This window comes from Vidua macroura, chromosome 4, assembly GCF_024509145.1.
Source record: "Vidua macroura isolate BioBank_ID:100142 chromosome 4, ASM2450914v1, whole genome shotgun sequence".
Classification (NCBI taxonomy): Eukaryota; Metazoa; Chordata; class Aves; order Passeriformes; family Viduidae; genus Vidua; species Vidua macroura.
The window spans coordinates 7,909,657-7,934,884 of NC_071574.1; the positions used below are offsets into that span (position 1 = coordinate 7,909,657).

At 38.2% G+C, this 25,228-nt stretch overlaps 1 protein-coding gene across 1 annotated transcript in view; it reads left to right on the plus strand.

The window, feature by feature from the left end:
• Window positions 1-25,228, plus strand: part of ARHGAP10 (Rho GTPase activating protein 10) — a 137,976-nt gene that overhangs the window by 29,925 nt on the left and 82,823 nt on the right. Inside the window, exons 2-4 of the mRNA XM_053975411.1 lie at window positions 10,632-10,727; window positions 10,817-10,878; window positions 23,008-23,079. Coding sequence (XP_053831386.1) covers window positions 10,632-10,727; window positions 10,817-10,878; window positions 23,008-23,079 — 230 coding nt within the window. The remainder of the gene's footprint in view (window positions 1-10,631; window positions 10,728-10,816; window positions 10,879-23,007; window positions 23,080-25,228) is intronic.

Genomic DNA, 25,228 nt, shown 5'->3' on the forward strand with positions numbered 1-25,228 from the left:
CAACTTGTTACTGACCAATTTGGGACAGACAGGGGTGTTCTTTAAGAACTCTATATAAAGAATAAACCAGGGAATAAACCAGGATCTTCTTTTTTGCTCCATAAAAAAGTGTGTCCTGCATCTTCCTTTAATGAGTGCCACAGGGCCACCTCTAGATTAAGCTGACAACATTTGTTGGCAGCCATGGGTTGCTTTAGTCTCTGCTCCAGTTTTGTCTGCTTCTCACTTGTTCTGATGTGCAGTTAAAGCTTCAAATGTGTTCAGTGTGTCTGGGCTATGAGGACAGGCTTGTGGATCCTTAGGCTGATGATAAGCAGGGACAGTATTTGAATAGGAACTGTTGTTTACAGGACACAGGGAAGAGAGACAAAGGAAAAAACAATTCTTTCTGTTTTATAAACAAGTTACCCCAAGCTTAATAATACCTCATCTCCAGAAATGGCAGTGGAAACACTTTAGAAAACATCTTTCTTTTTGGAAATGCTAGCTTGCTCCTTTTTCCTCAGCTTCCACCAATGAAACTCAAACATGACTGAACCAAGTCCTGAACTTCTGTATTCCTACTCTGTTATAGGAAGTCTTCCTCATATCATCAGAGTGGGGAGAGAAGTCACTTCCACTGCAGGAGATACACACAGGAGTTTCTAAGGGAGGATGTAAATTCTTTCATGGTATTGCTTGTCTTGGGCAAGAAACTGCTTTATCTGCTCTCTCACGAGAACATCTTATGGCAAAATGCACAATACCTAGTAATGCAGCTGGAACAGTTAAGTGAGGGAAAAATCAAAAAGGTACTTAGGCTTGTGCTTTCACTCAGAAATTTTACATGTTATTCTGATTTAGAAACAAAAGCAGCTTGACTTTTCCCCAGAACTGTAATAGTATATTTAAGCTAATTCTTGTGTGAATGATATAAATGATGTGAATGATATAAATGTGAATGATATAAATCATGATAATATGAAAAAGATTCTCACTGTGTTATATACTGTAAGTGTTCTTTTTGTTTGAAAACAGAATGAAATATGGAATTGCATTAGAAGACTAAAACATTATTGTTTCCTACTGTGTAGGGGATTGCAAGATGTTTCTTTTTCATGCCTCGTGTTTCTCATGAGGATATGGTGGCTGCTCTTGCCTATCCTTAATTGCTTTTGCTCAGTTGTTTTGTTTTTTGATCATTTAGTGATCTTTGATTCAGGAACCAAGTGTAACTGATATCTAGGGTTGGAAACTAATTTTTGAGAAATGTACTGAAAACCCAAAGCTGTGAGGCTTTCACATGCTTGTGTGCCAGAAACTTTAAGGTCAAAAGTTTTTTCCCAGTCAGAGTCAGTGAGTTTTACTGTGTGTCACTTTTGAAATACACATTATCAGCCTACATTTGATTCATTGGCCTCTTGTAAAATTTCTACTCTGAAACTGTCAGAAGGATTACAGGATTTCTTTGCACACAGAGTCCAACTCTTGCACAACCATCTGGACCAAAGATGAGTGAAGTTTCTCCTTTGGCATGTACCACACTACATTATTGATTATTTAAATCAGTATTTCCTGCTAAGCTCTCTTAGCAGTTATTGGTGGCAGAAGCAATAATTTTATTCTTTGCCCAGTCAAATAAATTTCAATAATTGGAGAAGCTGGCAGGTGAAATGAGGCTGGAACATCTGGGCTTTCTCTAGCAATAACTTTTTTAAAAGAGCAACAGTGAGAACAGGGAAAGGGGAATATAAAGCTCATCCTTTAAAGTAAAGTTTCATGTATTTGGTGTTTCCTGCAATTTTCGTTTATTTAAAGGAAACTTGTATTCACAATAAAGATGTTGAAATATTCTGTTGTGTTCATGTAAGGCTTTGGTCTGACCTAATTAGAAGCTTCATTTTTAATATGTTTTAGTCAGAAACAGCTCATCTTAGAGCTGTCAGAAAAGTTTTTTTTTGATGCACAACTGTTGTGTCACTTTGCACTTAAAGTCCCTATTTGACAGTTTTTGCAAGGTGTGGAATAAAACTTTTTTTTTTTTTTTAATTTACCCAAATTTTAAAAAATCTATTTAAGTCACCCATTGCTATGCTGTCTGCTGCTTTTTCTGGAAACTATATATGACAGAAGTACAGGCTGTCCTCTGCCTGTGTAGTTGCTGCCAGCTGTTTTCTCTGTCAAAACTTGGATTAATTTCACTTCTGTGTCAAGCTGCTGCAAGGTTATTCTTGAGCTCTTCCATCTTTGAGGGTCTCTCCTTGATGCTGAAGATTCATCTTTTAATGAATAAGGAAATAAATAACCCAAGGATTGGGCACTTGGTCATTATGTGTTGAATTACAGATCTCAGCTGCTCGTTCATCTGATTTCTCATTGTGTTTTCTTCTCTCCTTGCACTTGGGAAAATAAAGCTGTGCTCTCTCAAGTCTTTGCATGCTGGAAGAATTTTGCTTAATGTTCATGACTCATGAGCAGAGGAATTGGTGAAAATATAACTTTATTTTTCTGAGCCTTCTATGGGCTTCCTGATGATGAAGTATTTGGTAGCCATTTCATTTAACACCCTAATTATAGATGTGCACTTGTGCTGGATGCATGTTTGGACGTGTTTTATTGTAGAGAAATCACAGTATCATGCAAGTTTGATCTCCTTCTTGGTTTTTCTCTACATATACAAATATTTAGGTAGTAATTCCATACAAGTGGCAAAGTTTTGAGACATCTACCATTTTAGAGGGAGAAAACATTGTGAATGATATTTTTTCCTGCAAAAGTATTTAATGTTTAATATTGACATTTCTGCAAAAAGAGATCTTGCTGGAAATATTTCTTGGATGTGAACTCTCTGAGATGGTGTCTGCCCAGTGGCAGCAGATGTGGCATATGAAAATCCTGCAAGCTGGTGTGTTTGTTGTGACCTTCCCATCCCAGGCTGAGCTGGGCTTCCCCTCCAGCTTTCCCAACCGGATGAAGTTTCGGTCACGTGTGCTTTCTACAAGAGAGTTCAAGTAGTGAAGTCAGTCCTGCTTCTTGGAAGGGGGAATCTCCGTGCCTTGGTGGTGGGTCAGGACCTCTGCTGCTTTGATGTCACAACTTGACCTGACAGCCATGAGCAAATTTTGCTGACTGAAGAAAGTAGATGTGTCCTGTCAGTTATTTGGACTTAGAAGAGTGCTTTGAATTCAGTGATTATTTCATTTGAGTTGTGTGGGGTTAATGCTTCATTGCCCATTTTCACAGTGTAGATTTGATTATGTGGGGTTGTCTCCAGACCACAATCCTCTTTTATAATTTGCAGGCTATAATGGCAAAATTTAGCTTCTGACCAACAGTCAATTGCTATTTTTCTTTTGCAATCAAAACAGTATTTCAGCACAATATATTATTTTTTATATAAACATTGTAGTTGTCTGGGAACTCAGTCTGGGAATGAAAACAATGATCCAGAATTTAAACATTTAGAATGCTGATGTTGGATAAGTATCTGTAGAATAAACACATTTTTTTCCTCTAAGTACTTTATTTCTTTCACAGAGTTTCCCAGTTGAGAATGTTCTCAGTTAACTAGCACAATTTTTCATCCTTATGCAGTATGGTCTTCTGATTTACTTGCTACTGAACAGCAGTAATGCATGAAGGCCCTCAAATCTGTGGTGTTTGACAAGAATTTTAATTGAAGAATAAAACATCTGGAAATCTATGATCTACTTAGTGATCAGAGTGGTCTTATAAATGCTATCAGTTTTAAATTTCCATTTCAAAATTCATTTCTAGCAGTCTAATCTCACCTTCTGAATTCATGCATCTCACATTTATAATTGTAAAATCCTGGTGGAATGCCCTTATAGTTTTCTGCATTGCAAATTTGTTTTTCCTTATTCTTTGCTTTCTAATTTATTATTTCTTTCATTCTGTTTCATTGTTAGAGGCACAGACTTTGTAGGGGTCGGGAAAATGGTTCTGATTCCTTTGAAGACAGATTATCTTTGTGGTGCTTCGCAGGAGCTTTCCTCAGAGTTGCGAGACCCTTCAGCAGAGACTTTGGGATACAAGTCTTATGTCAGGGTGGTTGCAGGAATATTTCTTCACCTCTGAAGCAGTGAATTTATCTGCAGGATTGTAGGACCAGGAGTGGAGCTTCTCTTTTGCTTTCATAATGTAACTTATGCTGTTCCTGAAAAGCAGAACTGAAAGATGTAGTCACCATCTGAGCTGGCAGAGGGGTGGGAACGCTTTTTTGCAAGAGCTTGTTGGAGATGCTTTAGAAAAACCTTAATCATTGCTGAGATAATAAATGTGCTTTTTTGCCTAATGCTTGTGATGCAAAGAGGAAAATGCCCTTGGCAGGGTGGAGTAGGGCTGCTGGCATATTTCAAAGATCCAACTAAAAAGGCAAATAACCAGAGCCCAAGAAGGTGTGGTGCAGCTGAAGGACAATACCAGCAGGACTTGGCACTTTTCCCATAGTAAGATGCTACTTTATTTCATATGTTGTAATGAACGTGTTAATTACATGTTTCTTGATGTGGAGGACTATGGAATTTGTACCCTTGTAGTTGCAAGGATAGAAAGAGGAGAAATGAGTCAAGTCTGTTTTCACTGATAAAAGTTGTAGAACTAGAGAAGATAGAAAAAAAATTGATAAATAAATTGATACTTATTTTATCTTATTGTGCTGTGTACTTTCTATAGGAGAAAAAATGGTTGGAGGTTGTGACATCTAAACAATTTTGCATATTTATGAAAAAAATTAGTCTACTCTGCTGACATCTGAAAGATTTTTTAACTTGCCTGTTCTGATTGGTATGGGGAATAGTGGTGTTTAGACCATGGGATTACGCATTTGAAAGAAGGAAAATCGTAAAATTCTTGCAAGAATTGGGTTCTCTCTTTTAAGAAGTGAGGGGGTTAGAATGTGTCTTTTGTGCTCCACAATGTGACTTGTTCAGACTAAATAACCTGGTTTTGCTTGTCTCAAAATTACACCACAATTAATGACCCCAGCATGCAGTAAAACTGGTAATAGGGAATGTCCAGCACTGTGGAAGAAACACCTAAAAATATGTTTTTGTTTTTGGCTTCTGGGTTGTTATTAGTTGGGAGAGTCATGACAAAATCTGGACTTTTGTGTAGTAGAAGAATGACATTGGTTCTTATCTATGTCAAGAAGAAAAATTCCAATAGTGATTAAAATTGCTCAAATTCTTATTGATCTCATGTTTTTACATATAAATTACCTTAGAGATGTTTGTTTTTCATTTTACTCTTGCAATTTCCTTTTTTCTGTTTGATGCAAAGTGTTTGGTTCCATGTGGGTGGTTTTTTTTTCTACTTGCAAAAACCCTTTCCATGTAAAAATTTTAAAGACTTTTCCTAAAACATTGCTACTGCCATCCCTCTTTTTTTGTAGTATTTTGAAAATTTAAACTCTCACTTATGTGCCTGGAAAAATTTCTGACAGATTTTCCAAAATGGTAAAACAATTTGTAACTTTGGTACACTTAATGTGGAGTTGCCTCAGACCTGAGCATAAGAATGAGGAGGGTGTGTAGTTGTTGACAGCTGGAGAGGAACCTTTGGGCCAGCATGAGCAGGATGCTAGTTGGATTAAACTGAAATGGTGAGAAGTTGAGGTTTTCCTTATTTGTTTTAAAGGTGTGGGGTGGACCAAATGCACTGTATTATGCAGGGGAGCCAGTGGGAAGTTGAGCCACTTGACAAATCAGTAATATGTTGCTTTATAATAATTCTCATAGCCAAAAGTGCTAAGCTTTCAGAAACCTGTGAACTGCTATGGGTAATGTGACATGATTAAAATGAGACTCCAGAAACCTCTTAGACTTGGAATTTGATTTCCATTCAGGTTTTTGATGGGAATGAGTAACTTTGTGTTTTAGAATTTTCTTGTTTTGATGGCTCTTTCAATATATTTATCAGATAAAAATGAGGAGTAAAAAGTTTATTTGGTTTTGGGGAGTTGGAATGTGTTACTGCTCTTAGGAATTTTGCCACAAGGCCTGCATCTGCTAAGTTACTAAATTAATCCTGTTTATCCACCTTGCTAAGGTAGTGACTAAATCCTGTTCATGTTCTCAGTGTCATGGATTATATTAGGTTCATTGTTCACCTTTCAAAAGGGGACACAGAAAAGGAACACAGAGTTGCTTTTAAAGTGTTGAGATGGTGCATTTTTTGTATAAAATGTCATACGAGTCCGTACTGCAGCTCTTGGACAAGCTATTTTAAGTGCTCTGTTCCTCTGAAGCTGCTTTGTTGGCTCTTGTAGGAGATTGATGCCTGGGAAGAGGGGAGAGGCCAACTCTGGCTCAGCTTGTTCTTGCCTGTTTCACGATGGTGTGTGGCTTGCCTGATCTTGGCCCGCTGCAACGAAAACACCTTGAGAAGTCTAATATTAGTCCTTAAAGTAGCTTGAAGATGATCGTGGTAGTTAAATCTAAGTGTTTGTTAACCTTCTAGCTTTTTAGGGAGGATGTTGTTCAGTGAAGCCAGAGCACTTTTAATCCATGTTAAATAAAGCTGTTGGAAATCTGTCATTCCTGGAGCGTATCTGTTAAGAGTCAGTGAAATTTGAAGTTAGGATTGAGGAACGGTGATGTAATTCCAGTCCTTCTTAGCATCTTGATGCAGAAATGTATATATTGTTGTAGAAAAATATTAACACATGCAAACGGGTGTATGTTGTTCTGTCTTCCACAAGAGATCCAGAATAGCTTTAGAAAGCAATATTGTCAGGCTTTGTGCAAGACTTCTGGTTTGTGTGGCTAGCACTGAGATTAGTACTGATCTTAAAGGGAATCATTGGATTCTGGTGCTGTTAAGTGAGGCTTGGCCACCACCCAACAACTAATGGTGTCATGTTGGCTCAGCTCAATTCAGATAAGGCACAAAAGTATTTTCTTTCAAATCCAAATGGAAAAAATATCGAGGTTTTTGTGTGGGCTGCTGGCAGCGCATCTGGCACTAGACAAACTCACAGGAGCACTTGTTACCAAGTGTTTCAGAGCAAAGTGAGGAAACAGGCAGCTACTCCTCTCTCTTTTGCTGTATTTTTAAATAGTTGCATCCAAACACGAAAGAAGTACAGTGTACTGATATGAACAATGCCAAAGGAAAAATTAAAAGCTGTACTGATATGAACAACGGCAAAAAAAAAAAAAAAAAGAAAAAAATTAAAAGCTCTGGTGTCCTTGGGTCCCCTCCCTTCTCTCCTTGGAAATCTGTCTTCAGCCTTTTGGTCAAAACATGTAGCAGATGCTTAGTTCCTTTTAGTGTTTTAGAAGGTGAATCTTTGAAATTACTCTGCCTTTGTGGGTTTGCTGGGATTCCATTGTATTCAGCAGTGTTAGTGTTCGGTTGCTATTTAAAGCACTCTTTGATCTTTAATGCTCTGTTCCTCCCTTTCAGTGATAACCGCAGCTTGTAACAAGCAACAACCCTATTGCTGCTTCCTTTATCTTTCAGTTTGGTGTTACTTTGTAAAATGTGGAGATTAAAGGGAATAAAATAGTTACTCTTCGGTAGGCCACAGCATTATTCACATAACCAGCGTAACTGCTCATGCTGTTTGATACCTAATTGTATTCAAGTGCTGTGTTATTCTAGTGTTTGTGGCCGGAATCCATTCGGGTTTACAGTCTATGTAACACATACCGGTCCTGCAGGCTCTCATGCTGGTGTGGAACAATGCTGGGATGTATCTGTCAGTGCCAGACAAATAATTTTGCTCTAGTAAAGGTCTTCTGACACATCGTGGCAAAAGCCAAGTTACATTTATGAAATTTCTAAATCAAGCAACAATGCTCGGCATTTAAATTGTAGCACAATAGTCAGATGCTATAGTACTTACAATGGTATCAGCATCTAGTTTGTTTTTATAAATGCTTATAGTTAGGTGAACTTCTATGTATGTAGGACATTTGGAATTCATCAGAGCAGTTTGACGCTGTTTGTCCCACAGTGGAAGGTTTGACTGCAGGTGGTCTTAGGTATCTCACTCTGGCTGTGCTTTGTCAGGTGGCAAGAAAATCCACCACAAAGCTGTTATCTATTTTTCTTTTTGTTTGTTTCCAGCCACCATCCTTGTAATTTTTCCCGTGCCTTAACAAAAAAGAAATCATTATTCTTGCTCTGACCTTCTGAGAAAGTTTTCCTCCATTGCTACTTGATACTCAGTTTTGATTTTGCTCCAGTGACTTCTTACTTTTGTTGAAAGTGCCAAGTTCTTAAAATCCAGAAAATCTCTTCTTGTTTTCTTCCAGATGTTGATTCAATAGTCAGGTGTCTGCAGCTTCTCTTGACCCATCAGGTTGTTATTCTGTGACCCAAATCCCCAAGTCCCTCCCACTCACTGATGGTTTCCAAAATTTTCTGTAATGGTTCTTAAACATTTCAGAAATTATTTATGGAAATATGTTGCAAAAACTTAATGTGTCTTCATGGTTTTAATGAGGAACACTGCAAATACAGCTTTGATGTGTGAAAAGGTTATTGCTTCCAACAACGTAGTCAGTCCTTGAGTCAGTAATTTCCAATCCCTGAGCAGGTTCAGTAAGGAGAAATGCATAAATGTGGGTTTCTGATCCTGTGAGAAGCTGAGTGTTTTGATTCAGCCCATTCTCAAGCTGATTGTGGATGTTGGACTTTGTGCTGAAAGCGCCTGGGTGTGGCCGTAGGTTTTGTTTGCTGTCACTGTCACAAGAGAGTGACAGTGGAGCCTCTAGAAAGGCTCATAAACTCACTAATACTGTACCTGTTCAGTCCATGAAATGGGGGTGTTGTGTGCGTGTGGTGCTGCATGAGTCTTTTAGCATGTACCTTGATCGACATGATTTGAATGCTTCACCTCTACAAGTAGGAGAAAACGTAATAAACAATTCCTTCCTCTAGCATAGGGCTGACTCTCATGTGACAGGGCTTTGGGAGGGGATTATTGGATTCAAGAAAATTTAATAAGTTTGGGAGAGTGAGTGTTGTTGAAACCATTCTCCCATAAATAAATTCTTTTCAGCCTTGTGCTGTGAACCTGGCTCACAATTAAGTGTAACATTAGATGGTTAAGAACCTTGTTATTTTCTATATTTAAGCCTTTAACAGCCAACAGAACTTGTTTCTTTCGCTGTTTGCTTTATGAACACCTGTTCAGCCCACAAGACATTTGAATTAAAACACCCGTGTTTCCTTTCACATGGGAGTTATGTTACTGCTTCCTCAACCTTCTTATCCTTGTTATTTCAACTCTGTGCAGCATCCTACTACATCATGTGTTGTAGGGTACATGTACAGGTTTAGAAGGGAACAGCTCTGTTACACAATGGGTGAGGAGAGGGCTAATGAGAAATGGGTGAAAAGAAAGGAAAAGGAACACAAAGCATTTATTTTTTTCATTTTAGACTGTGTTTTGCTGTGAACTGAACTTCCAGTATGAGGGGTTGTACTATGACATGTGATAAAATACATGATGTGTCGGATGCAGGACTGGTAATAAAATTAGGTGATTTTTTTTTTGTTTGTTGTTGGTAAAAAAAAAAACAACAAACCAAAAGAAAAAAAAAACCCAAAACAAATTGACTCCCTCCTAACACTAGAACAAAAAAGACCAAGCTGGTAATCTTTTAGTGCCTGTTACTATTAAAGAGCAAAATGCTTAGCTGGCCTGTTAAAAGAGTTCTTCTTAACCCTTCAGAACTGCATGTGATAAGAAAATTATAGATTAACTAAGTACTTTAAGTTGTCCTTAACTTTGGCTGACAACAAAAATATGAGTAAAACCTTTACTACTGGGTAGAGGTGTACCAGGACATGCATCCTTTATTTTCTTCCTACTGAACAAATGAATCCTTCCAGAACTTGTGACGTTCCCAACCTGCACGTCAGCACAACAGAAAAGTGTGTGCACACTGTTTATTTACAGCTTTATGAAATTCAGTGAGGATTTATCATGATGATATTGTGACTGAATATGGAGTCTGATTACTTCCTGAGGAGTGCAAGAGTGCCTCTGACCTCAAATTGTCAAACGTTAGTGGGTTAATTTGGGTTGCTGGAAATGTTTTATAGCTATTACAAAACAGTTATTATATAAAATTAATTATAATGCTGTGCATTTAACTTAGCTTTTGGCAGAGTTTAACTCCATGGAATTTCTAGTTCAAGTGCAACAATTCTATTGTATTTGGTTTATGTATATTTATGTATAAGGGTTTCACTAGCAGAGCGATGTATAGTATCTAGAAAATTCCAAGATGTGTATTTGTGCTGATGAATATACGAGTGAATTTAGGTTAGCAGAGCAAGACAACTGGTACAACTGACAGTGTTGTGCCCTTAACTTCTGTAATTACAGATTTGTTTTCATGGCCTGTGCCCTAAATTGAAGCGATCTGTAAGGATAGATGTAATACTATACACATGATCACATGCGCTTTCTACTATATAGCTTTGCATAAAGAAATCTGTGTGACAAATTCCTTACCAGAAGAGGGTTAGGCAACACTGGATGTCCTGTAATGTCCTTAGGCAGACCTGTGTTAAGAGTTTCTTGTAAAAGTCGGTTATTCTAGGCACAGAAAGATCTTCTGGCCTACATAAAATGACTGCTTACCCTTCAACCTGTGCTTTTTTTCTTGCAGACCTTTCAGCAGCCCAGAGAAAATTTGCCCATTCTCTGAGAGACTTTAAATTTGAATTCATTGGTGATGCAGAGACTGATGATGAAAGATACATAGGTAGGTAAGAAGTGACTGCGAATGGCTATATTTTGTCAATGCCATCCTGCAACGTGATTAAACTTTCTTTGTATTATTTTATATTACAGATGCATCACTTCATGAGTTTTCAAACTTTTTAAAAAATCTTGAAGAACAAAGAGAAATTTTGGTGAGTTGCAATAGATGATTTAAAGAGCTGTGCACATAGCAAAGAGATCAACATTAGGTGAAATTGCTTTTATTGCTTCGTTAACCACCAAAGCATTGATATCACTGACTTAACAGTGGGAGCTCTCATTGTGCAGCCTCTGGTTCTGTAGTCTAGAGTACTGACAACAACTAGTTCTCATTAAAGAAGAAATCTGTATGGTAGGGATGGATAAATATGAGTTGGTGTAAAATAGTTATGCCCAGATTAATTATGGCTGGGGTGAATGGGAAAACCACCATAAGTTTGTTTACCATTTCCAGAAAAAAGGAAAATGAAAGAGTTAATGCTGCAGCAGGGGACACCCAAGTTTTGGCAATTGGCCAGCTTTGGATCCAGGATCTCTGTGGCTCAGGCTTCAATGCTTATGTGGATCTGGGATGCAATCTGTTGTGTTTATGAAGTAGCAGACTTAGAAACCTTTACCAAATACCTTGGATTTGAGCTCTGTGGCGAGGGGTTGGAGCTGCAGACAGTTGCTCTGTTGTATAAAATTCTCTGTTCTTCATTCTGTTGCCTGTGATTGCTTGGGGTGTAATTAGTGAAATATGGCTCATGTTGGCTGCACACAGAGCAGGGGCTGAGAGCTCTGCAAAACACCTTGCTACCTAGGTTTCCTAACTTTTCAGAAGATGGGGGGTTTCTTTCTGGTTCTTCTCAGCAGTTGCATGCCCAGCTTTTGTTTCAGAGCAGTGATTCATAGAGTAGCTGCTGTGTACCCAGTTTTCTTCTTGAGTCAGGCCAGATTCTCCATCTGGGACATGTGCTTAGATCTGACTTGATAGTAATTGCATTTCTTGGTATTTGACATGTGATTATATCTTTGCCTTCCTGGAAATCAGTGACCCCTTGGCATCACTGAGAGGAAGCTGAGACTAATCTGCTGTCTTCCCTGTTTCTTTCTGCCAGAAGCTGTGCCTGCAGTGCAGGAGTACATAGATATGTGATAAAAGAACTTGTGAAAATTTCTTTTTTTCCATGTTCCTCTTTCCAGTCCTGATCCCAGTAATAGTCATGGTTCCTTGTAAGTGTTGTGTTCTGTTCTGGTATGCTGTTCTGATCTGGAACCACATTCAGGTCTGAATTAGGGTCAGTGTGGTTCTTCACACATTCCTAAAAACTGTCTTTGATTGCAGAGACAATTTTTCAGTGTTTTGAGCTGTTTTGCCAAATTGTAGAGATTGGCTCAAGTATGTTTTAATACTTCTTTTGTTTTTCGTAATACTACAGTATAGTCCTTACTCTGCTTTTTCCTGCCATCCATAACTATTTTATTTTAATGAATTGCACAAATCTAACTAATGAAAATCTTTATGAAGTTTTATAATGAAAAATACTTAATGATTATTTTAATGTCAGGCTTTTGAGGGATGACTTGACAATTACATGGCACATTTCAGTGACTGTATAGATAGCTCTTCAGCAGGGATAGATCACCACCACAGCAGGCTGTGCAGAATCCAGTGCTGTCTGTCTGGATCATAAAACACTTCCATTGTTCAAACTGAATGCCATGAAACTGTATTAACTTACTTTTTTGGTATGGTGCCCACGCTACACAGAAGGTGTTATCATACTGAAAGCTAACTAGTGTCAGTTTCATGATAGGAAAAGAATGAAATGCTGGTTTTGTTAGAGCCATGACTGATGAAAAACAGGGAGTATAAATTGTAATGGGAAAAATATTTAATGCCAAATGGAAACAGAATATATTCTCTGAGTTACCAGATGTGTGGCCTTTTTATTGCATTTGTAGTCTAGCAAATGTTATGTATCATTTCTGCAGTGAGCTTATGTAACAATGGCCATAAGTCTCTGAGAAAATGATTGTGTGGTGACTGGAAAAGATAATTTCCAGCATCTGCTCCTCTGACTTTTTTTTTTTTTTTTTTTTTTTTTTTTTTTTTTTTTTTTTTTTTTTGTCTTCTCAGTGGATGTTTTAACAGTGGCATGAGCTCTAGAGATACTCCCGTGGAGAATATTTAGGGCATGTTGCATTCACAGATGTTTGGAATGAGGTCAGGGATCCAAAGACTTTCCATTGAGATGCAAAGTATATAGCAGGATTTTTTTTTTCAAAAGCATTCAGTCTTTGTTAAGAATGTTCGTTATTGGGCATTTCCCCCCTTACTATTTTGAAGATGACCAGAGGATTTTGGACTGCTGTCTTCAGTGTCAGTGTATAGTTAAATTGATAGATAAATTTCAGGCCCAAAAGTAATATCAAAGAAATCAATGAATAATTAGAGGACTAAGGGCATTTCATTGCTGTGCATTTTGGTTTTTTTGATACTTGAGAAAAGGGTCATTTTTTTTTTCAGAACCACTTTGTAAATGAAACAAATTTGCACTTAAAATACATTCTAGACTCAAAGTAAATGCTCATAATCTACACTTCTCGTGGTTTTCTGAAATTGTAGTGAATCCAGAGTTCATAAAACTTGCTGTCAATGTTTACAATGAATGATGACCAGAAAGGTAAATTAGTCTTGTGAATATTTATTTGGTGGATATAATTTCATTCAGATGGAGTCTTGCACTTCATGATTTTACCATTTCTCCCATCTCCTTCAAAGGTTGCTGAAATTATATCCCAGGTGTCAAAGGCTTTAGATGTATATGAAAAGAGAAGTTGGCAACAATCCAAACATTTCACTGAAATTATTACAGAGTGGTCAATACAAAACCAAATTGCATCTTTCTGTAGCACTGTAGCTTGGTGATGCTCCCCAGGGCAGAAATAGATCACTTTGTCCCTGAGAATATTCTGGAAATTATTTTTAGATGTTGAGGCTGAATGGAGTTTTAGGACTGAGATTCTGCTCCTTTGGCACTGCAGAAGTGCTGTGGAAGTTCAGGGATGGCAGAGAATTTGCTAAGGTGCTAGGAAAAGGTGGGGATGAGCAAGGCCCAGCATGGTGATGCTCAGATGCTCAGATGCTCTGTTCCCCTGCTTACCAGGGAGAGCACCAAACCCTCCCTCCCAGCCCCAGTTTTCCTGGCAGCAGAAAGGAGCTTTGATTCTTGTGAGGGACTGAGAACAGCAGGTTTCACTGTCTTCCCTCATTTGAGCTGTGGTGGCAAGCAGAGAAGTGTTACCTGGTTAGCCTGTGGTTGTTGGTCCTTTCCTTCACACCTCCCTTTCTCCATCCCAGGCTTCTCCTAAATGACCCAGCTTGCCCCTTAGTTCATTTTCCCTGTTGATTCCAGTCTTGCTAAGTGATAACCAAATTTGATAGCTCTTGTACTGTTCCCTCAGTTAGCTTGGCAGTGCTTGGCACTCCTGCTGTGGTCACCTTGGTGTGCTGGCTTTGAGGGCTTTTCCTCCTTGGAATTCCTCTGTCCTCCTTGGAGTTTATCTGCTTCTGGAGTTCACATGATCCTTGTCAAGAGCTGGTCTAACCTGTTCTTAAAAAAGTTCCAGGAATATGGGTTTATCTTTATTCTGATATTTAGTCTTCATTTGTTTCACCTGATGTTCACACTGAGTCTCATTTGCTACAAGTTAAGCTGGGAAATTTTTGAGAATTTTTCTACAGTAATCATGGAATAAAACTCATCACTTTTCCTTCATAGCAGTATTTTCATAGTTACCCTTTCCAAGTGGTATTTTATTTCTGTATTTTTCCTTGTTCAATTTAATTACACTCTGTTTAGACCTTCTCTCTTTTATGTTAGAATCACTGCTTTCTCCTCCTCTTGCTTTTAAGTTGCCACTTATTTGCTCTTCTACCATCCTCTGGGACCTTTCTTCCCTCTCCCTTTAGTTTGCTTTGCTGACTTCTTAAACCGTTCTAAAGGAAAGCCCCTTCTGACTTGAATGCAATTAATACTTCTGTTGTATAATGTAGGAATACATCTAATGGCTCTTAAGGAGTGCTTATTCCCCTTATGACCAGTTTTTCCCCACTTTGTTAGATAGTTTGCTAGAAAGTGAGGGTTTTTTCCTTTGTGGAGGTAATTAAAATCTGTTGTCTTATACACAATTATTGATTTAACACTCATTTCAATTCTCTAATGGTTTTATAACTTCCTCTCTCTTTTCAGATACATATGAAGAATCTCTTTTCCTTAGGTTTTTTTTTTTTGCTGTTGCCAAATAAAATGTTTTTTACCTTCTTTCTAACTTTACCCCTAAACACTCGTCTATTTTCTTTTACTCCACCACATTTCTCTTTGTACAGGTTTTCTGATACAATTATATCCATTTTACTATATTCCCTGTGATTTCCCAATATAAACAAGATGTTTTACTTTGATAAGTTCTCTTCTATTTCCTACTACATTTTTCTCACACTTCTATCCCTTCCAATGTCTTAAGAGGAAAGGTACTATGCAGCAATATTTTAAAGTTTTTTTCCTCCTTTCTATTTTTTTTTTAGCAAAAGAAAGGCTTGTTCTTGTGCTGTCAGTATCTTTGCAATTTTGGCCTCTGGAAAATTCTTTTGCACTCTTTGTCAGTTTTGCCAGATTGGCAGAATCAAATCCAGATTAGCATCTCTGATAAGCAGAGTTATTCCTGGCATATATCAGGAGCACAAGAAATGGTTTCTCTATGCATTTTTTAAGAAATATCCCCATGAAGTCACTCTTTTAGTCTTTTCTTAATTTCTTCTTAAAAAAAAATAGTGGGAGAGGGTTTCTCAGTTGTGCTTTCACAAGTTAAAAGACGTTGCTAACATTCAAAGGTATACACTCAAAAGTTTAAAGATATACTTTAAGTAATCTGTACACATATGTACATTTACTTATTTATTCTTACTTAACCTACCTCTTATGATTAGATATGGAAGTGCATGAGTATTTATTTCACAGGTGAAGTGCTCACTTAACACACAGTGTTCCTGAATAACTAACTTTGTCACCTTTTGTCCAGTGACTTTTGTATCTGGATTCAATTCAGCAGTTGACTCTGCGGTGAGGATAGTGGGATTAATTTTTCTAAGCTTTTCTTTGGCACTCTTTGTGTGGTATTTAGGGGTTTGTAAATCTTAATCTCTCTTGACAGTAATCTGAAGAAATCTGTGTGAAGGAGCAATCAGTTTACTCACCGATGTTGAATAAAAAAGTACCCAATAGTCTTAGATGTGTGATGCAGTCAAGATCTGTTCAATAGGAGTTCAAGGTATTATGTAGTGCTCCATATGTTCAGATGCTTTTAAGTCTGCTGACAGTGCAAACTGCTAAATATATCTGCCAAGACAGTGGAAAGGACATAATTGTTGACCATGTCTCAAAAATTAGGCTGCCAACAGTACACTGAATATTTCAGATGCAGAGATAGAGGCACAGATGAAGCAGCATGTCTCAGGCACAGCATTTGAGTACCTTAATTGCAGCATCTACATTCTTTTCTTTCCTGTGCAATTTTTCCACTTTAATAAAACATTTTCCAGTTTTAGAAACAAGCAGAACAACTGCTGCCATATCTCATTGCCCAGCCTTCCCTTTTCTTTTGCTGGGCATGAGATCAGATGACAATAATGTAATTTTCAGAATATGGAACTCAAAGGTAGAACTGTGAGTATTTCAGCCACATCTTACTCTGATTTGGTGGCTCCTGACATTGAATGTTTAATTTATTTGTTGAGTTTTGAATGTCATATACAATCTTCTGAAATAGTTTTGTGAGTTACATAAATCTATAAACCAAAGATGACTTGTCTGTACAATAGGAAAAAAAAGTGCAAAACCAGATCTGGGTGTGTTCCTCCCACCTCTGAGTGAACACAGCTGACAAGTCCTGTTACCACTGGCTTCCTCTTCCAGATAACTCTGTGGTCTCACATGCATCAACATAATTCACTAGAGAATTTTCATTCTGTTAGTTCATCATTGGGAAATGTTTGGAATTTGCATTGTAAAACTGTCACCAGTTTGGATTTTGCTGCTTGTTAATAACACCAGTGTTTCTTCTGGAGGACAGCGCTGACAATTGAGCAATTCAGTCTTGACTGAATACTGATGCCGTTGTTCACTGCTGGATTCCTTGACTTTCAGAGGCATCTTTTTGCTCAGTGATGAGCTCTGCTGCGCACCAAGAAAATGGGCATTATATAGTTTTCTTTTCTGAGCAGCCTTTTTGCTTGGTCAGGACCATGGTATGATCACATACAATGTCTATGGTATGAAAACCAGACCATGTTCTGGTGTGTTGTGGTTTGCTAAGGCTAGGTCTTTCTTAGAGGAGTTATCCCCAGCTTTCCTTCACTGCAGATGGGGAAAGCTGATTTGTTGCAGTGTGTGAAAGTCTGTTTCTCTTTATAAGTGTTCTTGCTTGTTATGATTATGGCTTTGTAGTATTTTTATAGTAGAATGTATTGCATAAGAATAAGCTTACTCAGAAGACAGGACTATTAAATAGCTTTCAGCAAATAATCTTTACTAAAACCCACTGTCTATTCTTTTTTTTTAAAAAATGAAATTATTTATTGTTTCTTTGTGATACCAGTCTGATTTTGGAGGTCAGCAGTTTCATGACAAGAGAATCAATGAGGGCAGCATTTCAGAGTAGGGCACAGCATAGCAGATGGATCATAGGAGGCCCTTTTAGCTGTCTGTCCTTAAGGTGAGTCATGAACCCCCAGGAGATGAACAGGAAACAACTTTTCTGTAGAAGGGTGAACTCAGGAGTCCAGCATGTTGTATTTCCTGTAAGCCAGGGCTGCTGTTTGTGAAAGAATTAGGAAGTGCACAGGATTCTGCCTGTATTGAGGCTTGTGAGGCAGTGGCTCAATGGTCTAGGAAATTCCCCCTGGAACAGTTTGAGAAATTTCTTGTCTTCTTACCAAGCCCTGAGGGGTAGTTCTCTGGAACACCTAAGAGGGAGGTGATGTGTTTTGTTACAGATGCCTCCTGGTGCTTCAACAAAATATGTTGTCTCTAGGTGAGGTGTATTACCCGTCCCCCTGGCTCTTTTCTTACCAGATGGCTTCCTCCACAGCAAATAAATCCACAGCAGTGGATGTCACTTCTTTTTTATAGCCTCTGCACACATGCAAAGACACACAAGTATTAATGTGCTGTGAGACCTCCTTAAAAATCCTTTAGTCTATATACTGCAGGCCTTCTAAAACCCAAAAAACTCCTATGTCTGTATTCCCAATGTGTGCCTGAGGCCCTTTCATTGTCTAAGACTGTAAAGCTACAGGGGAAGCTCTAGAGCAGGGAGAAAATCCAGACATGTTTACTGGAAGAAAACTTGATTTAAAAACAAAATAATGAGCCTTGGGGGTGGGTTGCACTGTCTGCAGTCATCAGCGTTCCAGATAAATACAAAACCAGTGCTGAGGAGTGGTTATAGAGACACCTCTGTCTGTAGGGCTGGCAGGGGGGTTGGCTGTGCAGCTAACTGGGGGAATGTGTAACTATAAGAGCAAATCATATTCTCATGGGAAAAGAAAGAACAGAGATTCAGGCTTTGCAAATAACATCTGATGTTTTCAGTACTGGAATTTTATCTGCAGATTTTAATAATACAGGCTTTCAGGCATAGGTCTGAATGCTTTGAGAAATTTCAGTAGCAAATCACTATGTGAAGTAGGAAAGCTTTTTGGAGAAAATAATATTTTTTATGTATCTCTCTCTCCCTCAACAATGGAGGTATCAGAATTGGCTTTTTTTTTTTTTTTTTTTTTTTTAATTAGGCTGAATGGTGCATTTTCTTAGGGAAAACAACTATATCCTCTGTAAGTAGAAGAGCAGCTGTAGTGGTAAATATCTTTATTGGAAAGTAAACTTCTTTATCTGGCAGCACTGTCAACTATTTTGTTATTGAATCACTGCTAGGTATGCCTTCCTTTCTGCCTTCTCTGTTGCACTCACTAAGGCAAAGCTTCCTTCCCAGATCTGGTTTCATTGACACTTGCTCAGTTTCATGAGCTTTGCCTTACTGACTTGTTGGCCTCTCTGAAAGCTTTGTTGAGGGGAGAAACAATCCTGCCCCTGACTACAAATAAATCTTTCCAGTTGGTATGCCCAGAAACTAAACCCCTTCCTTTATGCAAGGCATCCAATCTGCATTCCAGTTCCTGAGATGGAATTGGGAATTCAGCACTCCCGTGTTGCAGTGCAGTCTGCAGGAAGATGTATGTTTATGCCTTGGTTTTCTTCTTTCTCAGTAAACCTGTTTTTTTATGTGAGAATGCTTCAATTTGGAATGGAGCAGAGTCAGGATATGTATTTACCACCAGAGCTGTTGATGAGCAGTGTGCAATTTCCAGTGCTTCCAGTAAAGGCTGAGCTCTAAGGACATTTTCAGGATGAAAGCTGGGAGGCCAGCGCTGCATTTGTCTAATAACAAACTTTGATTAACTTAGGTTGGTTTAACCTTTTTTGCCACTGAACTTTGAGGAGAGCTCTTCTGGGTTGCTGCTCCTTTACAGGCCATGCAAGCAGCCTTCCTCCTCTGCAATATAAGCCTGGCTGTGCCTGGAAAGGGAGTGGGAACTTAGAGAACCTGCTCCTGCCTACTGCAGGAGAAAGCAAGAGGAGCACTGAATGCTGGTGCCTGGTCTTCTCCGTCAGGTTACAGTGCATTGGAGGAGGTGTTGGTGGAAGCAGTTTCTCCTTAAACACCTCTACTCCCACCTTTTCTGGGAAGGGTAGAAGTGACAATCTAAATGGAGTCATCCTGTGGACTGCCACTGACTGCTCAGTGACCTGTTGGGTCTTGTTGACCTGACTGAGGAAGTATCCAGCAGCTGTGAATGAGCTTGCTAATGGATTTAGCCTGTGCCTTTGAGGGCTGCAGTTGGAAAGAGTGGTTGGGGCCCCTTAATCTACAGTCTGTACAATTTCTCTGCCCAAGCAAGTGGAGTTCTATAAAGGCATCTGAAATAGATATACACAAAGCTGACAACATGCCTCAGGAGGCTGGAAATGTTGGATAGAGTGATCTTCTGAGGTGGTGATGGCACTGATGACTTTATTGTTGCTGTTGCCAGGTTTCTGTTCAAGTTAAGTTAATTCTTTGACCTTTCTGTAGGTGCTGCAAAGAGAGCAGGACTAGTGTAAGCAGTTTGGGACTGTCTGCCCCAGACACGTGCGCACGTTGGGTTAAACATTTCTCAGAGCATTCCTGAGACTCTGACATTCACAAAGCTGGTTAAAATTCTGTTACCTGAGACATGACCTTGTCAGATTGGTTCACTTATGACTTGCATGTCACAGTTTGCCTGCCAGATATAGTTGAATATATATTTGTTTCATGTAGGTTTGGATAGATGAGAGATGTAAAGAAAGGGATTTTTTAAATATAATTTCATATAGTACATTTCTGTCATAATCTGTCAGGATTAGAGAAGAAGAGGGATGAAAATGAATGTAAGAGTCAAGACAAATTGAAAAAGGAAGGAACATCTAGTTTCATATGAATCAGCTTAAATGCCTAGTTTAACTTTTGCTGGAAATTTTCCATTTTAACATGATCCTAGTTCTGAAGAAAGGTACAAGTGATAATTACAAGTATATTTAGGTAATCCCTCACTTATTTCCTATTTGCGAATTTGTTATCTGTAGTTTTAAAAAAAGAGTTGTTTTAAGTCTCTGAGTTATAAATAAGCTAAGAATGAATAGCAGTGTAAATATTTCTTTTTTATATAAATAGTAATACATCTTTTTCTACTTTTTCGTGACAAGCAGTGGACTCTACGTACTGGAAAACAGCAGGAATGCCTCTCTATTTAATCTTGTATTGGGCGTATTTTAATTATGAATTTTGTTAGTCAGAAGAGCAATCTGATCAATTGTTCAGCAATTACAAATCTCTGTAATTTAGTGTTGGATTTGCCAGTCTTGCATTTTAATATATGGCCTGGTGTGAATGACCAAGGACCTGCAAAATCTCACTCCACCCAGAAGTAATCAAGAGTTCTGTAATTTAACCCAGGCACAAAAAAGCAAAGGGGGTGACAAATCATAAGTACCTTCATGGCAGGCACTTGGGGATACATCTGTTAACAAAAGTTTAAGTTGTGCAAAGTGAGAAATGTCTTTTTTTTGAAGGAGAGGAAGTTTGTTTTTCTTTTAATGAAAGAATTACTGGCATATCATCCCACTGGCAGCAGTGGAATCTGCTTGTTGGCAGTCACTGAAGAGAACATCCCATTTTGATTTAAAGATTATTTTCTGCTTCAAACAAATTCCTGTAGTGGTTCCCATGGTTAATACTGCACAGGAGTAGCAGGACAAGTGATTTACAACCCTGGTGTTTTATGAAGCACAGCCTTTTATGCATATATTTTCCTTTTTTTTTTGTATTTTTCCTTTGTTACATCAAGGTGCTATGATTTTCTTTGATTTGGACTTTGTGTTCAGCATACATTCAGTGTGTGTTAACCTTACACTTTTTTTGTGTAAATGTTCAAACAACTAATAAGCAACTTGTCATTTGTTAATGATTTTTAACCCTCTAACCATGTGAGTGCTCAGTGCTTTAAATGCTTTGAAATGATTCCAGTAAGTGTGGTACTGTACCTCGTGGAAGCTTGTGCCATCTTCTGAGCTTTCCCCCGAGGAGTTTTCTCCTTCACTTTGTTAGAATAGAGAACAATTTAAAGTTTTCCAGTCTAGAAGGACTGATTGTGAGGTTTCCATGCTCTCCACTCTGACTTGAGAGTTCTTCCTTTTCCTGTTGCTCCCAAGGGTGCACCGAAGGGAGCTTTAAAATGTTTTTGGCAAAATCAGGCAATGGATGCAGAAGGAAGTTTTTGTGCTCTGCAGAAGAAAGTGTGCTCTGAAGTTAGGATGTGGCTGTTATGTGGATGACTGTGCAGCACCCAGTTTGGCCCAGACTTGCCAGCTCTTTGGGTTTCCAGTTAGCTGCAGGTTAGTGTGCTCTGCTGGCCCTGTAGAAATGTGGGTTGCTGTGGTTACAGTGAATTGGCAGGATGACTCCCACAGTAATCCCTCCTGGCTGCAGGGATGGGCGGGAGCAGACAGCGCTGTTTAGATTTGTGTTGTGCCAGATCTCCAGTACATCCCGTGTGTGTTTTATGATAAGAATTTTCAGAAGTGTTCCAGAAGGCCGGTTTGAGCCTGTGATGTTTTATCTGAAGATTTTCACTATAAAGGGAGGGGAAAGGGGAGGAAAGAGAGAGCAAGGCTTCTGTTGTATGTTAGGGAGATTCCAGGGAGCTCTGCCTGAACTCTTGGCATCCCAGCCCAGTGGCTGTGCTTAAGCCCAGTCCTGGGCATGATCTGTTCTGTGGGTATGCCTTAGGACAGACCAAAAGGTCTGCTCCCTCTGCTCCCCCTCACCTCCAATGCTCTTGCCATCTTTTCCATGCTGCTGCTGTGTTCAAGAAGTACCAGCCTTTCCTGAAATTTTAAATATTTTTAAAAGTTAAAGTCTTGTTTGCACTAAATGGAACCCTGCTCCATCTTCAGGGCAATTTCATGTGTATTAGTAGCTGTGCAGATTTAATAAGCTACAGTTTTCTGTCTTATGACGGAATATTGTGTCCTCCTTTTTTCTTTTTACAATGGCTGTGAGACTTTATATCATAAGTGCACTGGTGGATGCTCACCCAGTCATCTCAACCTCTTGTTTATTGACTTTGCACCTTTTTGATTTTATAATTTAGCTTAAGGTCTTATTAATGTACTTAAGTGTGTTAATATTTGGAGACTTATATGAATGCCTAGTGGCTTTAACTGACTTAAAAGATTGGTCTATTCCACAGTTGTCTGTAGTGCTTCTTGTTGCAGAAGTTTTTGCATCCCCTCATGAAGCTCATTTGTCCTCTGTCTCATTCTGGTGTTCAGTCATTGAGGCCTTCAACCTGATCTGCAAGACTGGCACAAATGAAGCAGTTGCAATTTTGGGTGCAACCTGGAAATTTTTTAAATTTTTGCATTTGTTTTAATTTAATTTTCCTGATAGTGGATTGAATTAAGAAATTTTGTAAGCTTGAATGAACTCAGATGTGATTTTTTTTTTTTTTTTTGAGTTGGAAGTTCTAACTTGCGTGCTTCTATTATTTTACCCCAGAGCTTGCTTGCTTTTTTCTTTTTATTGCTGATGCTCATGTGACTCATCAGTCTGGCTACAGAAAACTAACCCATGCTTTTTTTTTTTTTTTTCTTTAGGCACTCAGTGTTACTGAAACTCTGATCAAACCTTTGGAAAGATTTAGGAAAGAGCAGCTAGGAGCTGTAAAGGTTTGTCCCTCCTTGCCTTTATAAGTTTGTTTAATTTATCTACTTGGATTGCATTGTAGTAATGACATGTAATTGGCAGAAACATATTGTTTATGTTTCATGTGTTCACACTTTGTTTCTACATTGAGAACTTTCTTCAGAAACAAATGGAATGCTTCAAGAAGAGAAGAATGTGTCCTTTCCCTTCCTTCTCCCCACCTCCCTTATCTCCTCTGTCTGGAGCAGGAAGAATTCTGCTAACAGCCTGCCCCCCCTTCCTAATGGGTAACCCTGTTCTGCTTTGTATTTGCCTGCAGTTGCACAATCAAAGGCTGAAAAATATTAACTACCTAAAGGAGCTCACTCATCCATGTGATTTTAACTGAATTTTTGGCACCTGCAAGTGCAAATTACCTTTATTTAATTTTTTGTTTTGAATAAATAAGTCATTGGCTCTGTATACATGGGAATAATAGAGATGAAGAGGCTAAGGACAAGATCTCATAGAAAGTATTTTTGATAAAAGCATTTGGTAATTTTTTTTAAGATTTGTCACTAAGTTGTGACTATTTTATAAAAAAAAAGCAAAGTAAACTTCAAGTATTAAGTACAAACTAGATTTGGATAAAAGTAACAAGGACAATTTTGTGTCTGTCCACCTTCCTTGTAGTGAGAAATTTAAGTGCTTATTAAAAAAAGTAGAAAAGAAAGAAACCAGCATTTTATTAAAGTTTTCTGTTGTAAAACTCAATACATTTTCAAAATACCTGCATATGGTTTATTTTACAATTCCATGACTTCATCACCAGTGATATTTAGTAGCTAAGACAATGTTTCACTTATAAGAGCACTCTACATTTTGACTTTGGCAGGAATGATTAACATGTTCTGCATATGATTGCAGTATTAGTGAACTGAAAGTGCTCTGTTGATCATAAATCCTTTCAGTTCAATGGTACAATGAGCTTTGTGTAATTCTATGGACTAGGGAGAAGTATATTAGGTGACCCAACCAGCACACATAAAAACTTGGTCTGTAATATAGCCAGTCTTCCAAGGAAAGAGGATTTGTTCTGAATGTAACTGATTGTCATAGAAGCAGCTGTGTAATGAATGCATTATTTCAGCAGTATTTTTGCTGTTAAAGAATACTGCTGGTTTTGGGGTGAGAACTCCTAATGCTTTAAGTTGTCTCATATCTTCACTCATTTCCTAGTCAGAAATCTCTCCCTGATGCTTCTAACACAAATTACATTCACACAGCCTACATCTCCCATTTTGTTTGGATGGATGTTTCTTTCCTTGTGTCCCTGCATATGGTTTCTGTGAAGCTGTAGCTTTTATTTCTGATCAAAACTTCTCTTTTTGACAGAATTCACTGTCAAAAAAGGTCATTTAAACCTTTAAATATAAGTCTTACATAATTATATAATGTTTAAATAAAACCCCCCTAAAAATATTCAGCTCTAGAAATATTCTTAACTGAATATTTATTCCGTATAATCAAAACACTGACATTAGAAATCTAGCTCTCCTTAGCTCTGAAAACCAAGCTATGGCATCTAGTGGTGAAATATATCTGCAACATTGTGTAGTATTTGCTTTAGGAAAGATTTATGCTTTACCATTACAAAATAAAAGTTGAATCTGCTGCCTCAGATTTTTTCTACATCTTACATCCCTTAGCTGATGAAATGGTCTGAGTTAAGCTTAAGGAAAGGAAGGGGAGGAAAGTTTAGCTTCATAGAGCTGGAAGCTGAGACACTTATTGAATTACCCCTTACTGAAAGCTGTTGCTGCACTAATCCCAAGCTATGTGTCTAAAGTTTCTGGCATTGCCTGTTAAGAGAACTCTTTTTCTGGGAGCATTCAAACATTCATCAATGGAAATTTTGCTAATATAAGCACAAAGATTCACCTGTTTCCCTGCACTTTGTTCCTAATTCCCCATATTGCTAATATGTTATCTCTAATCACTCTGATACTGTATGCACATCTTCATGTTTCTCAGTTGATAACAAATGATTTTAAAGACTCCTTTTTTAAAGGCAATTTTGAGTCTGAGTGGGGAAAAAAAATTCTGGTAGAAGTCCTTGCTGAGAAGCAATCCTAAACAGCCTCTTCAATGCCATCTTCAGAATCTAATGGTTCAGAGAACAAAAATATGTGT